This window comes from Oncorhynchus nerka, linkage group LG25, assembly GCF_034236695.1.
Source record: "Oncorhynchus nerka isolate Pitt River linkage group LG25, Oner_Uvic_2.0, whole genome shotgun sequence".
Lineage (NCBI taxonomy): Eukaryota > Metazoa > Chordata > Actinopteri > Salmoniformes > Salmonidae > Oncorhynchus > Oncorhynchus nerka.
In genome coordinates, this window is record NC_088420.1 from 3053229 (window position 1) to 3069832 (window position 16604).

At 45.6% G+C, this 16604-nt stretch overlaps 1 protein-coding gene across 1 annotated transcript in view; it reads right to left on the reverse strand.

The window, feature by feature from the left end:
* Nucleotides 1–7356: 7356 nt before the first annotated feature.
* LOC115126457 (tumor protein p63-regulated gene 1-like protein) overlaps nt 7357–16604 on the reverse strand; it is a 100363-nt gene continuing 91115 nt past the window's right edge. The window contains exons 5-6 of the mRNA XM_065009481.1: nt 8273–8426; nt 7357–8049 (exon numbers count right to left, since the gene is read on the reverse strand). Coding sequence (XP_064865553.1) covers nt 7855–8049; nt 8273–8426 — 349 coding nt within the window. The 3' untranslated portion in view covers nt 7357–7854. The remainder of the gene's footprint in view (nt 8050–8272; nt 8427–16604) is intronic.

Here is a 16604-nt window from a genome sequence, read left to right on the forward strand (position 1 = left end):
ATATACTGAATATAGACCTCTCATTTCTTGATTATATTATTCTCAGTGGAGAAAGGGTTATAATGTTGTCTGTCCTGTGTAGTGAAGGAGAAGGGGTTATAATGTTGTCTGTCCTGTGTGGTGAAGGAGAAGGGGTTATAGTGTTGTCTGTCCTGTGTAGTGAAGGAGAAGGGGTTATAATGTTGTCTGTCCTGTGTAGTGAAGGAGAAGGGGTTATAATGTTGTCTGTCCTGTGTGGTGAAGGAGAAGGGGTTATAATGTTGTCTGTCCTGTGTAGTGAAGGAGAAGGGGTTATAATGTTGTCTGTCCTGTGTAGTGAAGGAGAAGGGGTTATAGTGTTGTCTGTCCTGTGTAGTGAAGGAGAAGGGGTTATAATGTTGTCTGTCCTGTGTAGTGAAGGAGAAGGGGTTATAATGTTGTCTGTCCTGTGTAGTGAAGGAGAAGGGGTTATAATGTTGTCTGTCCTGTGTAGTGAAGGAGAAGGGGTTATAATGTTGTCTGTCCTGTGTAGTGAAGGAGAAGGGGTTATAATGTTTTCTGTCCTGTGTAGTGAAGGAGAAGGGGTTATAATGTTGTCTGTCCTGTGTAGTGAAGGAGAAGGGGTTATAATGTTGTCTGTCCTGTGTGGTGAAGGAGAAGGGGTTATAATGTTTTCTGTCCTGTGTAGTGAAGGAGAAGGGGTTATAGTGTTGTCTGTCCTGTGTAGTGTAGTGAAGGAGAAGGGTTATAATGTTGTCTGTCCTGTGTAGTGAAGGAGAAGGGGTTATAATGTTGTCTGTCCTGTGTAGTGAAGGAGAAGGGGTTATAATGTTGTCTGTCCTGTGTGTGAAGGAGAAGGGGTTATAATGTTTTCTGTCCTGTGTAGTGAAGGAGAAGGGGTTATAGGGAGAAGGGGTTATAATGTTGTCTGTGTAGTGAAGGAGAAGGGGTTATAATGTTGTCTGTCCTGTGTAGTGAAGGAGAAGGGGTTATAGTGTTGTCTGTCCTGTGTAGTGTAGTGAAGGAGAAGGGGTTATAATGTTGTCTGTCCTGTGTAGTGAAGGAGAAGGGGTTATAATGTTGTCTGTCCTGTGTAGTGAAGGAGAAGGGGTTATAATGTTGTCTGTCCTGTGTAGTGAAGGAGAAGGGGTTATAATGTTGTCTGTCCTGTGTAGTGAAGGAGAAGGGGTTATAGTGTTGTCTGTCCTGTGTAGTGAAGGAGAAGGGGTTATAATGTTGTCTGTCCTGTGTAGTGAAGGAGAAGGGGTTATAGTGTTGTCTGTCCTGTGTAGTGAAGGAGAAGGGGTTATAGTGTTGTCTGTCCTGTGTAGTGTAGTGAAGGAGAAGGGGTTATAATGTTGTCTGTCCTGTGTAGTGAAGGAGAAGGGGTTATAATGTTGTCTGTCCTGTGTAGTGAAGGAGAAGGGGTTATATTGTTGTCTGTGCTGTGCAGTTCAGTGGGTAGAGTGTACAGTACATTTCTCCTCTCGTACCAGTGTAGTTTAGTGGGTAGAGTGTACAGTACATTTCTCCTATCGTACCAGTGTAGTTTAGTGGGTAGAGTGTACACCTCTCGTACCAGTGTAGTTTAGTGGGTAGAGTGTACACCTCTCGTACCAGTGTAGTTCAGTGGGTAGAGTGTACACCTCTCGTACCAGTGTAGTTCAGTGGGTAGAGTGTACACCTCTCGTACCAGTGTAGTTTAGTGGGTAGAGTGTACACCTCTCGTACCAGTGTAGTTTAGTGGGTAGAGTGTACACCTCTCGTACCAGTGTAGTTTAGTGGGTAGAGTGTACACCTCTCGTACCAGTGTAGTTTAGTGGGTAGAGTGTACACCTCTCGTACCAGTGTAGTTTAGTGGGTAGAGTGTACAGTACATTTCTCCTCTCGTACCAGTGTAGTTTAGTGGGTAGAGTGTACACCTCTCGTACCAGTGTAGTTTAGTGGGTAGAGTGTACAGTACATTTCTCCTCTCGTACCAGTGTAGTTTAGTGGGTAGAGTGTACACCTCTCGTACCAGTGTAGTTTAGTGGGTAGAGTGTACACCTCTCGTACCAGTGTAGTTTAGTGGGTAGAGTGTACACCTCTCGTACCAGTGTAGTTTAGTGGGTAGAGTGTACACCTCTCGTACCAGTGTAGTTTAGTGGGTAGAGTGTACAGTACATTTCTCCTCTCGTACCAGTGTAGTTTAGTGGGTAGAGTGTACACCTCTCGTACCAGTGTAGTTTAGTGGGTAGAGTGTACAGTACATTTCTCCTCTCGTACCAGTGTAGTTTAGTGGGTAGAGTGTACACCTCTCGTACCAGTGTAGTTTAGTGGGTAGAGTGTACAGTACATTTCTCCTCTCGTACCGGTGTAGTTTAGTGGGTAGAGTGTACACCTCTCGTACCAGTGTAGTTTAGTGGGTAGAGTGTACACCTCTCGTACCAGTGTAGTTTAGTGGGTAGAGTGTACACCTCTCGTACCAGTGTAGTTCAGTGGGTAGAGTGTACACCTCTCGTACCAGTGTAGTTCAGTGGGTAGAGTGTACACCTCTCGTACCAGTGTAGTTCAGTGGGTAGAGTGTACACCTCTCGTACCAGTGTAGTTTAGTGGGTAGAGTGTACACCTCTCGTACCAGTGTAGTTTAGTGGGTAGAGTGTACACCTCTCGTACCAGTGTAGTTTAGTGGGTAGAGTGTACAGTACATTTCTCCTCTCGTACCAGTGTAGTTTAGTGGGTAGAGTGTACACCTCTCGTACCAGTGTAGTTTAGTGGGTAGAGTGTACAGTACATTTCTCCTCTCGTACCAGTGTAGTTTAGTGGGTAGAGTGTACACCTCTCGTACCAGTGTAGTTTAGTGGGTAGAGTGTACACCTCTCGTACAGTTTTTAGTGGGTAGAGTGTACACTCTCGTACCAGTGTAGTTTAGTGGGTAGAGTGTACACCTCTCGTACCAGTGTAGTTTAGTGGGTAGAGTGTACAGTACATTTCTCCTCTCGTACCAGTGTAGTTTAGTGGGTAGAGTGTACACCTCTCGTACCAGTGTAGTTTAGTGGGTAGAGTGTACAGTACATTTCTCCTCTCGTACCAGTGTAGTTTAGTGGGTAGAGTGTACACCTCTCGTACCAGTGTAGTTTAGTGGGTAGAGTGTACAGTACATTTCTCCTCTCGTACCGGTGTAGTTTAGTGGGTAGAGTGTACACCTCTCGTACCGGTGTTGGTGTAAATTCAGTCAGCCATTGTGTTATTTCTGTGAATGTGGAGTGGAGGGGGCAATTCCACAGGAGACATAAGGTAGAGTATCACATGACCACATGATCACATGACCACATGATCACATGACCACATGATCGAAGAACACAGCGAGTAGATTCTACAACTTGGTTGTAGAACTCCTACAAATGAACAAATAGAGAAATGCAAAATGCAACCATTTCTAAGATTTGAGTTACAATTCATGGCGGTGGATGAATGGCACGACAATGGGCCTCGAGATCTCATCACGGTATCTCTGTGCATCCAAATTACCATCGATAAATTGCAATTGTGTAATTGGCATATGGGCAGTTTATGTACCCATATACCATAACCCCACCACCACCATGGGGCCCTGTGTTCACAACGTTGACATCAGCAAACCGCTCGCCCACAAGACGCCATACACACCACGCCATACACACCACGCCGTTTGCCATCTGTCCGGTACAGTTGAATCCGGGATTCATCCGTGAAGAGCACACTTCTTCAAAGTGCCAGTGGCCATCGAAGGTGAGCATTTTGCCAACTGACGTCGGTTACGACGCTAAACTGCAGTCAGGTCAAGACCCTGGTGAGGACGACGAGCAGATGAGCTTCCCTGAGACAGCTTCTGACAGCTTGTGCAGAAATTCTTCAGTTGTGCAAAACCCACAGTTTCATCAGCTGTCCGGGTGGCTGGTCTCAGACGATCCTACAGGTGAAGAAGCCAGATGTGGAGGTCCTGGGCTGGCGTGGTTACACATGGTCTGTGGTTCAGGTCGCTTGGACGTACTGCCAAATTCTCTAAAACAACATTGGAGGTGGCTTATGGTAGAGAAATTAACATTCAATTCTCTGGCAATAATTCTGGTGAACATTCCTGCAGTCAGCATGCCAATTGCCCACTCTCTCAAAACTTGAGACATCTGTGGCATTGTGTTGTGTGACAAACTGCACATTTTAAAGTGTCCTTTTATTGTCCCCCAGCACAAGGTGCACCTGTGAAATGATCATGCTATTTAATCAGCTTCTTGATATGCCACACCTGTCAGGTGGATGGATTATCTTGGCAAAGGAGAAAAGCTCACTAACTGGGATGTAAACCAATTTGTGGGATCTCTGATTTCAGCTCATGAAACATGGGACCAACACTTTCCATTTGTATTTTTGTTCAGGATATGTACTCTAGACAGAGTAGGAGTGAAACCCAGCAGGTTAGGTGAAGAGACAAGAATGACCTGACAATAACCTATAGTCTGGTGAACAATGCAAGAAAACATATTGTATTGTCTACTGAAAAATAAATCCAGGGGAGAACCTTAATTGCATACTCCTTGCGTCCTTTCTCCTCGCCTAATTCTCAAAACCCATTGGATGAGAAAGCCAGAGGTCCCGTCCCTCTGACCTTTTCCTCCAATTGATTTTGAGAAGGAGGTGAGGAGAGAGGACGTGAGGAGTATGCAATTGAGATTCTCCCCAGGCAAAATTATAAAACTATAAACAAAATTATAAACGCAACATGTAAAGTGTTGGTCCCATGTTTCATGAGCTAAAATAAAAGATACCAGTCATTTTTCATGCTCACAAAAAGCGTATTTCTCTCCAATTTTGTGCACACATTTGTTTACATCCCTGTTAGTAAGCATTTCTCCTCATTTCAGTTTGTGACAAAATAAGAAAGTATAGTTTAGAGAGTCATTGTACTGTGTAATATCTTTTCCATAACAAATATATTGTATTTCAGCAGTATGAAGTTGGTGTACAAAACCGAATGACTCAAATTTATTTACTTAGAAACAGGAAGCACAGAAAAAGCAAATATAGAACAGATTTGCTTTCAATGGGAATGACAGATCTATAACTCACATTTCTATGCATATTTGGTTGGGTCGCCCAAAAAAGTACATATTGCCGCATTAAAAGTGAGATTTTCACTGGAAAGTTACTTTAACAGATACCCAGCCCCTTTTGGTATTGAGATTCAATAGGTAGTGAAACAACAAAACAAAATCCCCTCATTTACTAGGACAGGCTCAGGATAGGATGGGCCTGATTAACTAGGACAGGCTCAGGATAGGATGGGCCTGATTTACTAGGACAGGCTCAGGATAGGATGGGCCTGATTTACTAGGACAGGCTCAGGATAGGATGGACCTGATTAACTGGGACAGGCTCAGGATAGGATGGGCCTGATTAACTGGGACAGGCTCAGGATAGGATGGGCCTGATTTACTAGGACAGGCTCAGGATAGGATGGGCCTGATTTACCGGGACAGGCTCAGGATAGGATGGGCCTGATTTACCGGGACAGGCTCAGGATAGGATGGGCCTGATTTACCGGGACAGGCTCAGGATAGGATGGGCCTGATTTACCAGGACAGGCTCAGGATAGGATGGGCCTGATTTACCAGGACAGGCTCAGGATAGGATGGGCCTGATTTACTAGGACAGGCTCAGGATAGGATAGGCCTGATTAACTAGGACAGGCTCAGGATAGGATGGGCCTGATTTACTAGGACAGGCTCAGGATAGGATGGGCCTGATTTACTAGGACAGGCTCAGGATAGGATGGGCCTGATTAACTAGGACAGGCTCAGGATAGGATGGGCCTGATTTACCAGGACATGCTCAGGATAGGCCTGATTTACTGGGACAGGCTCAGGATAGGCCTGATTAACTAGGACAGGCTCAGGATAGGATGGGCCTGATTTACTAGGACAGGCTCAGGATAGGATGGGCCTGATTTACTAGGACAGGCTCAGGATAGGATGGGCCTGATTTACTAGGACAGGCTCAGGATAGGATGGGCCTGATTTACTAGGACAGGCTCAGGATAGGATGGGCCTGATTTACTAGGACAGGCTCAGGATAGGATGGGCCTGATTTACTAGGACAGGCTCAGGATAGGATGGGCCTGATTTACCGGGACAGGCTCAGGATAGGATGGGCCTGATTTACCGGGACAGGCTCAGTATAGGATGGGCCTGATTAACTAGGACAGGCTCAGGATAGGATGGGCCTGATTTACCAGGACAGGCTCATGATAGGATGGGCCTGATTAACTAGGACAGGCTCAGGATAGGATGGGCCTGATTTACCAGGACAGGCTCAGGATAGGCCTGATTAACTAGGACAGGCTCAGGATTGGATGGGCCTGATTAACTAGGACAGGCTCAGGATTGGATGGGCCTGATTAACTAGGACAGGCTCAGGATAGGATGGGCCTGATTAACTGGGACAGGCTCAGGATAGGATGGGGCCTGATTAACTAGGACAGGCTCAGGATTGGATGGGCCTCATTTACCAGGACAGGCTCAGGATAGGATGGACCTCATTAACTGGGACAGGATGTGCCTCATTTACCAGGACAGGATGTGCCTCGTTTACTAGGACAGGATAGGATGGGCCTCATTTACCAGGACAGGCTCAGGATAGGATGGGCCTCATTTACCAGGACAGGCTCAGGATAGGATGGGCCTCATTTACCAGGACAGGCTCAGGATAGGATGGACCTCATTTACCAGGACAGGCTCAGGATAGGATGGGCCTCATTTACCAGGACAGGATGGGCCTCATTCACCAGGACAGGATGGGCCTCATTCACCAGGACAGGATGGGCCTCATTCACCAGGACAGGATGGGCCTCATTCACCAGGACAGGATGGGATGGGCTGGCTGGTTATAGTCTGACATGGGCCCAGTGCTATAGATACAAGCACGGCAGCAGGACACGTGGTATATACTCCCAAATCAGGGGACATTACCAGTACTGTACTCCCTGTAATAAACACACTATACACCTTTAAAACAGAGCTGACAAACACACCCTCTTGTTCCAGTAAGAGAATGACACAGGGATAATATCTTGTTCGTGTCCAAAATCTCATTCTATTCCATAAGTAGTGCACTACTCTAGGGATTAGGGTGCCAATTTGGGACACAACCAAAGGACCACGAAGTGGAGAAACTCCCATCGCAAACAGTGGTGAATTATTATAGCATCAGTGAAGAGGTCAAATGTAAAGCTCCTGGAATACCAAGGGAATCAATCATCCAGCCAAAGGATCTGGTGAAATGTGCATGTTACTGGCTGTTTGTACATTGAGCTAAGTAATTAAGTTAGAGAACGGTAAAAATCAGATGAGCTGTAGAAGAGAGTCACGGTATTGTATATATTTTATAAACTCTGGGACGGCAGGAACACATTTGGCACAGTCACTACGTAGGAAATGAACCCAAAAGGGGATCAGAATGACAGAACTACATTTAGACATGAACACTTTTCTACTAAAAAGGTACAGAAAAGTAAACTAACAAACCCAAACATTTTCAAAATTGACCTCTGAAAATACATCTTAAATTAGCATCAAAACATATCCTTCCAACTATTAAATGATAAAAAACTACTTCAAATCTGTAAATAGGCAAAAATGATTGCAAACAAAGAAACAAAAAGAAATTAAGTAGAAATTGTAGTCTAGTTAAAGCTTAGTTAAAATCAGAGAGCGGACTATAAGGAATGACCAAGGGAAGACTAGACACCAGATTAAAAATATTTATAATGATACTTCATATCTGTAACTAGGCCACAACTACAAACTATGATTAAGTAATCAAGTAGTAATGTACATTCAAAGATTCTAGCTAAAGCATTGTTTAAAAGCCGATGTTTCCCCGTGCCAGGCAGTATCCCAGCTTGTTCTGGTTCCCGATGAAGGACATCAGACCCACGTAGGACTCGATGAGCAGGGGCTGGTTCAGCACCAGGACTCCGTTGGCCTTCCCAGGGATGGGCTGCTTCAGGTGGGCCTTTTGGGCTGCCTCCGTCAGCTGCTCACGGAAACTCTGGATCTGAGAGAGGGAGGGAAGAGAGGAGGGAGAGGAGAGGAAGAGTAGTGTAAGGATGGTAAGATGATAGGGTGGTAGTGTGGTAAGGATGGTAAGATGGTAATGTGGTAGTGTGGTAAGGATGGTAATGTGGTAGTGTGGTAAGGATGGTAAAATGGTAATGTGGTAGGATGGTAAGATGGTAGGATGGTAAGATGGTAGGGTGGTAAGATGGTAGGATACTCACCTCACAGAGAGCAGTGAACCTGTGGTCTATGTTCCTGACAGGGTGGTAGGTAAAGGTGCTGAATGGGTAGTCTGTAGTGAACGGGTTCCATTTAGACAAGAACGAGGGTTCCCTTAGCCGGTCCCAGAGCACACGCACACCCTCTCCTTCTCTCCTGAAACCACAGAACAACATTATCAGAACACACCCTCTCCTTCTCTCCTGAAACCACAGAACAACATTATCAGAACACACCCTCTCCTCCTCTCCTGAAACCACAGAACAACATTATCAGAACACACCCTCTCCTTCTCTCCTGAAACCACAGAACAACATTATCAGAACACACCCTCTCCTTCTCTCCTGAAACCACAGAACAACATTATCAGAACACACCCTCTCCTTCTCTCCTGAAACCACAGAACAACATTATCAGAACACACCATCTCCTCCTCTCCTGAAACCACAGAACAACATTATCAGAACACACCCTCTCCTCCTCTCCTGGAAACACAGAAACAACATTATCAGAACACACCCTCTCCTCCTCTCCTGGAAACACAGAAACAACATTATCAGAACACACCCTCTCCTCCTCTCCTGGAAACACAGAAACAACATTATCAGAACACACCCCCTCCTCCTCTCCTGGAAACACAGAAACAACATTATCAGAACACACCCCCTCCTCCTCTCCTGAAACAACATTATCAGAACACACCCTCTCCTTCTCTCCTGGAAACACAGAAAGGTTATCAGAACACACCCCCTCCTCTCCTGGAAACACAGAAACAACATCAGAACACACCCTCTCCACCCCTCCTGAAACAACATTATCAGAACACACCCTCTCCACCCCTCCTGAAACAACATTATCAGAACACACCTTCTCCTCCTCTCCTGGAAACACAGAAAGGTTATCAGAACACACCCTCTCCTTCTCTCCTGGAAACACAGAAACAACATTATCAGAACACACCCTCTCCTTCTCTCCTGGAAACACAGAAAGGTTATCAGAACACACCCCCTCCTCCTCTCCTGAAACAACATTATCAGAACACACCCTCTCCTCCTCTCCTGAAAACACACACAGCCACAGAACAACACAGTTGGACCCTCGGCCTTCTCTCGTGAAACCAAGAAACAGAAAACCAGCCAATTAACGGATACAGACAGACACCCTCTCCTCTCCTCCCGTCCTGAAGGAAAGCATAGTTAAAAACAATACAATCAGTTCAGCTGGTAGAGAACCATGGTTGCAACGCCAGGATAATGGGTTCGATTCCCGGGACCACCCAAACATAAAATGTATGCACACATGACTAGAATACGCTTTGGATAAAAGAGTCAAGCTAAATGTCATATATTATATACAGTATAATTATAACATTATGAAAGCATAAACAAAACACAGAAAAACAACAGTCAACTAACAGTGAACATGTATATTTATCATCTGATTAAAATGATGCATTCACAAAACATCAAACATCAAAACTTGATGTTTTCACATTCTAAAAATAAGTAGAAACAGGCATCCCCCAGGGCAACAGATCTTTCAACAGGCATTCCCCCAGGGCAACAGATCTTTCAACAGGCATTCCCCCAGGGCAACAGATCTTTCAACAGGCATTCCCCAGGGCAACAGATCTTTCAACAGGCATTCCCCCAGGGCAACAGATTTTCAACAGGCATTCCCCAGGGCAACATATTTTTCAACAGGCATTCCCCAGGGCAACAGATTTTTCAACAGGCATTCCCCAGGGCAACATATTTTTCAACAGGCATTCCACAGGGCAACATATTTTCCAACAGGCATTCCACAGGGCAACATATTTTTCAACAGGCATTCCCCAGGGCAACATATTTTTCAACAGGCATTCCACAGGGCAACATATTTTCCAACAGGCATTCCACAGGGCAACATATTTTTCAACAGGCATTCCCCAGGGCAACATATTTTTCAACAGGCATTCCACAGGGCAACAGATTTTTCAACAGGCATTCCCCAGGGCAACAGATTTTTCAACAGGCATTCCCCAGGGCAACAGATTTTTGAATCGTTACTAATGACCTGCCACTAGCTCTGAGTAAAGCCAGAGTTTCTATGTATGCTGATGACTCAGTAATCAACACGTCAGCTACCACAGCAAGTAAAATCACTGAAATACTTAGAGTTTCAGAGTGGGTGGCAAGAAATCAGTTCATCCTAAATATTTCTAATCCTAAAAACGTTGTATTTGGGACAAATCTTTCACTAAACCCTAAACCTCAACAAAATCTTGTAAAGAATAATGTGGATATTGAGCAAGTTGAGCTGACTAAACTGCTTGGAGTAACCCTGGATTGTCATGGTCAAAACATGTTGATACAACAGTAGCTAAGATGGTGAGAAGTCTGTCCATGATAAAGCGATGCTCTGACTTCTTAACAGCACTATCAACAAGGCAGGTCCTACAGGCCCTAGTTTCTACCTTCTTAACAACACTATCAACAAGGCAGGTCCTACAGGCCCTAGTTTCTACCTTCTTAACAGCACTATCAACAAGGCAGGTCCTCTACCTTTTCTACCTAACAGCACTATCAACAAGGCAGGTCCTACAGGCCCTTCTTAAGTTTCTACCTTTCTACCTTCTTAACAACACTATCAACAAGGCAGGTCCTACAGGCCCTAGTTTCTACCTTCTTAACAGCACTATCAACAAGGCAGGTCCTACAGGCCCTAGTTTCTACCTTCTTAACAACACTATCAACAAGGCAGGTCCTACAGGCCCTAGTTTCTACCTTCTTAACAGCACTATCAACAAGGCAGGTCCTACAGGCCCTAGTTTCTACCTTCTTAACAATCAACAAGGCAGGTCCTACAGGCCCTAGTTTCTACCTTCTTAACAACACTATCAACAAGGCAGGTCCTACAGGCCCTAGTTTCTACCTTCTTAACAGCACTATCAACAAGGCAGGTCCTACAGGCCCTAGTTTCTACCTTCTTAACAACACTATCAACAAGGCAGGTCCTACAGGCCCTAGTTTCTACCTTCTTAACAACACTATCAACAAGGCAGGTCCTACAGGCCCTAGTTTCTACCTTCTTAACAACACTATCAACAAGGCAGGTCCTACAGGCCCTAGTTTCTACCTTAACAACACTATCAACAAGGCAGGTCCTACAGGCCCTAGTTTCTACCTTCTTAACAACACTATCAACAAGGCAGGTCCTACAGGCCCTAGTTTTGTCGCACCTGGACTACTGTTCAGTCGTGTGGTCAGGTGCCACAAAGAAGGACTTAGATTACAATTGTCTCAGAACAGGGCAGCACGGCTGTCCCTTGGATGTACACAGAGAGCTAATATTAATAATATGCATGTCAATCTCTCCTGGCTGAAAGTGGAGGAGAGATTGACTTCACTACTTGTATTTATGAGAGGTACTGACATATTGAATGCATCCAGCTGTCTGAACTACTGGCACACAGATCAGACACCCATAACCCACAAGACATGTCAGTTAGAGGTCTGTCTGAACTACTGGCACACAGCTCAGACACCCATAACCCACAAGACATGCCACCAGAGGTCTCTTCACAGTCCCCAAGAACGCTATTCCACAGTACTACATAGAGCCATGACTACATGGAAATCTATTCCACAGTACTACATAGAGCCATGACTACATGGAACTCTATTCCACAGTACTACATAGAGCCATGACTACATGGAACTCTATTCCACAGTACTACATAGAGCCATGACTACATGGAACTCTATTCCACAGTACTACATAGAGCCATGACTACATGGAACTCTATTCCACAGTACTACATAGAGCCATGACTACATGGAACTCTATTCCACAGTACTACATAGAGCCATGACTACATGGAACTCTATTCCACAGTACTACATAGAGCCATGACTACATGGAACTCTATTCCACAGTACTACATAGAGCCATGACTACATGGAACTCTATTCCACAGTACTACATAGAGCCATGACTACATGGAACTCTATTCCACAGTACTACATAGAGCCATGACTACATGGAACTCTATTCCACAGTACTACATAGAGCCATGACTACATGGAACTCTATTCCACAGTACTACATAGAGCCATGACTACATGGAACACTATACACCTTATGGAACAGGGTGAACTGTGAAGAGTCCCACACACACACACTACACACATATGTAACATACACACTACACACACACAACATACACACTACACACACACTATAGACACGTAACATACACACTACACACACACTAAACACACAACATACACACTACACACACACAACATACACACTACACACACACTATACACACGTAACATACACACTACACACTATACACACACTACACACATACACACTACACACTATACACACACTACACACACACACACATGTAACATACACACTACACACACATGTAACATACACACTACACACACACATGTAACATACACACGATACACACACACACACTATATACACACATGACACACAATATACACACACTTAACATACACACTATATCTATTGTGAAATCTGTTGGAAAATGTATTTTAATGTTTAAAAATTGTATTATAATGTAAATTACTGCCTTAATTTTTGCTGAGAGTAGCTGCTGCCTTGGCAGGAACTAATGGGGATCCATAATAAACCCCAGGAAGAGTAGCTGCTGCCTTGGCAGGAACTAATGGGGATCCATAATAAACCCCAGGAAGAGTAGCTGCTGCCTTGGCAGGAACTAATGGGGATCCATAATAAACCCCAGGAAGAGTAGCTGCTGCCTTGGCAGGAACTAATGGGGATCCATAATAAACCCCAGGAAGAGTAGCTGCTGCCTTGGCAGGAACTAATGGGGATCCATAATAAACCCCAGGAAGAGTAGCTGCTGCCTTGGCAGGAACTAATGGGGATCCATAATAAACCCCAGGAAGAGTAGCTGCTGCCTTGGCAGGAACTAATGAGGATCCATAATAAACCCCAGGAAGAGTAGCTGCTGCCTTGGCAGGAACTAATGGGGATCCATAATAAACCCCAGGAAGAGTAGCTGCTGCCTTGGCAGGAACTAATGGGGATCCATAATAAACCCCAGGAAGAGTAGCAGCTGCCTTGGCAGGAACTAATGAGGATCCATAATAAACCCCAGGAAGAGTAGCTGCTGCCTTGGCAGGAACTAATGAGGATCCACAATAAACCCCAGGAAGAGTAGCTGCTGCCTTGGCAGGAACTAATGAGGATCCACAATAAACCCCAGGAAGAGTAGCTGCTGCCTTGGCAGGAACTAATGGGGATCCATAATAAACCCCAGGAAGAGTAGCTGCTGCCTTGGCAGGAACTAATGAGGATCCACAATAAACCCCAGGAAGAGTAGCTGCTGCCTTGGCAGGAACTAATGAGGATCCACAATAAACCCCAGGAAGAGTAGCTGCTGCCTTGACAGGAACTAATGGGGATCCATAATAAACCCCAGGAAGAGTAGCTGCTGCTTTGACAGGAACTAATGAGGATCCACAATAAACCCCAGGAAGAGTAGCTGCTGCCTTGGCAGGAACTAATGGGGATCCATAATAAACCCCAGGAAGAGTAGCTGCTGCCTTGGCAGGAACTAATGAGGATCCACAATAAACCCCAGGAAGAGTAGCTGCTGCCTTGGCAGGAACTAATGGGGATCCATAATAAACCCCAGGAAGAGTAGCTGCTGCTGACTAGCTGGGACCCTTGTTTACAAATAGGTCTGCTTGACCTTAGAGACCTCAGGCCCTGCAGCAGTAGCAGTGTAACTGTCAGTGACTGACCTAAAACAGAATGCAGGTGTTTCTACACCCCACATAGCCTGGTTCCTCTCTAGGTTTCTTCCTAGGTTCCTGCCTTTCTAGGGAGTTTTTCCTAGCCACCGTGCTTCTACACCTGCATTGCTTGCTGTTTGGGGTTTTAGGCTGGGTTTCTGTACAGCACTTTGAGACATCAGCTGATGTAAGAAGGGCTATATAAATACATTTGATTTGAAAAGTATAACAGTCTGTCACTAGCCCATAACAGTACAACAGTATGTCACTAACCTAGCTACTACCTCCAGGGCACATACTTTACTGAATGTGCAATCTGTTTACTAGGCTTACATGCCACCTGACCACAGCATATTCCTTCTTCCAACTTATTTTCTTTGCCAGTTTCTTTCTCTTGCAATTTTAAGTAAATATTTATCTCTTTCTCTCGCTTGCTCTCTAAATGAAAAGGCCCTGAAGGCATATCTTTAAACAGCTAGGCCCAGAGCCATACTAACCCTGTAGAGTCAGAGGTAAACAGAGCCATACTAACCCTGTAGAGTCTGAGAGGTAAACAGAGCCGTACTAACCCTGTAGAGTCTGAGAGGTAAACAAAGCCATACTAACCCTGTAGAGTCTGAGAGGTAAACAGAGCCTTACTAACCCTGTAGAGTCTGAGAGGTAAACAGAGCCATACTAACCCTGTAGAGTCTGAGAGGTAAACAGAGCCTTACTAACCCTGTAGAGTCTGAGAGGTAAACAGAGCCTTACTAACCCTGTAGAGTCTGAGAGGTAAACAGAGCCATACTAACCCTGTAGAGTCTGAGAGGTAAACAGAGCCATACTAACCCTGTAGAGTCTGAGAGGTAAACAGAGCCTTACTAACCCTGTAGAGTATTGAGAGGTAAACAGAGCCTTACTAACCCTGTAGTCTGAGAGGTAAACAGAGCCATAATAACCCTGTAGAGTCTGAGAGGTAAACAGAGCCTTACTAACCCTGTAGAGTCTGAGAGGTAAACAGAGCCCTACTAAGCCTGTAGAGTCTGAGAGGTAAACAGAGCCCTACTAAGCCTGTAGAGTCTGAGAGGTAAACAGAGCCTTACTAACCCTGTAGAGTCTGAGAGTTAAACAGAGCCCTACTAACCCTGTAGAGTCTGAGAGGTAAACAGAGCCTTACTAACCCTGTAGTCTGAGAGGTAAACAGAGCCTTACTAACCCTGTAGTCTGAGAGGTAAACAGAGCCCTACTAACCCTGTAGTCTGAGAGGTAAACAGAGCCATACTAACCCTGTAGAGTCTGAGAGGTAAACAGAGCCTTACTAACCCTGTAGTCTGAGAGGTAAACAGAGCCTTACTAACCCTGTAGTCTGAGAGGTAAACAGAGCCCTACTAACCCTGTAGTCTGAGAGGTAAACAGAGCCATACTAACCCTGTAGAGTCTGAGAGGTAAACAGAGCCTTACTAACCCTGTAGTCTGAGAGGTAAACAGAGCCTTACTAACCCTGTAGAGTCTGAGAGGTAAACAGAGCCCTACTAACCCTGTAGAGTCTGAGAGTTAAACAGAGCCTTCTAACCCTGTAGAGTCTGCATCCCAAAGGCACACTATTCCCTACATAGAGCACTCATTTTGACAAGAGCCTCATTCTTTAAAATGACTGCCCTCTATTCAGTGGAGATCTATCGTTCACAGTACACTTTACACAGTATGTCTATCAATCACTATCTAGATTCTAGTGCACACAGATTTAATAACAGCTCTTCAAGGTATTAACGTCCGCCAGTAACTGCCATTGTGATACTTGGACTGTGTGCCAAATGGTGGCCTATTACCTTCACAGTACCAAATGGTGGCCTATTACCTTCACAGTACCAAATGGTGGCCAATTACCTTCACAGTACCAAATGGTGGCCTATTACTTTCACAGTACACTACTTTTGACAATGACCCATGTGTCAAAAGAAGTGCATTATATATTCCTCCCTTTCCCACATCTCTCCCCTCTGGTCCTCCTCTCCCCCTCTGGTCCTCCTCTCCCCCTCTGGTCCTCCTCTCCCCCTGGTCCTCCTCTCCCCTCTGGCCCCCTCTCCCCTCTGGCCCCCTCTCCCCTCTGGTCCCCCTCCCCCCTCTGGTCCTCCTCTCCCCATCTGGTCCTCCTCTCCCCCTCTGGTCCTCCTCTCCCCTCTGGTCCCCTCTCCCCCTCTGGTCCCCCTCTCCCCTCTGGCCCCCTCTCCCCTCTGGTCCCCCTCCCCCTCTGGCCCCCTCTCCCTCTGGTCCTCCTCTCCCCCTCTGGTCCTCCTCTCCCCCTCTGGTCCTCCTCTCCCCTCTGGTCCTCCTCTCCCCCTCTGGTCCTCCTCTCCCCTCTGGCCCCCTCTCCCTCTGGTCCCCCTCCCCCTCTGGTCCTCCTCTGGCCCCCTCTCCCCCATAAATTAACTCACTGACATTCCCTACCTTACTCTCTTGGACAGCCTTGTGCATTTTCCTTCTTATTTCTCAGAAAAACTGCTCGCTCAGGTAACAGTAAACGATTGGTTTCCCTATTACTCACTACATGAACTGTTGAGGCTCAGGG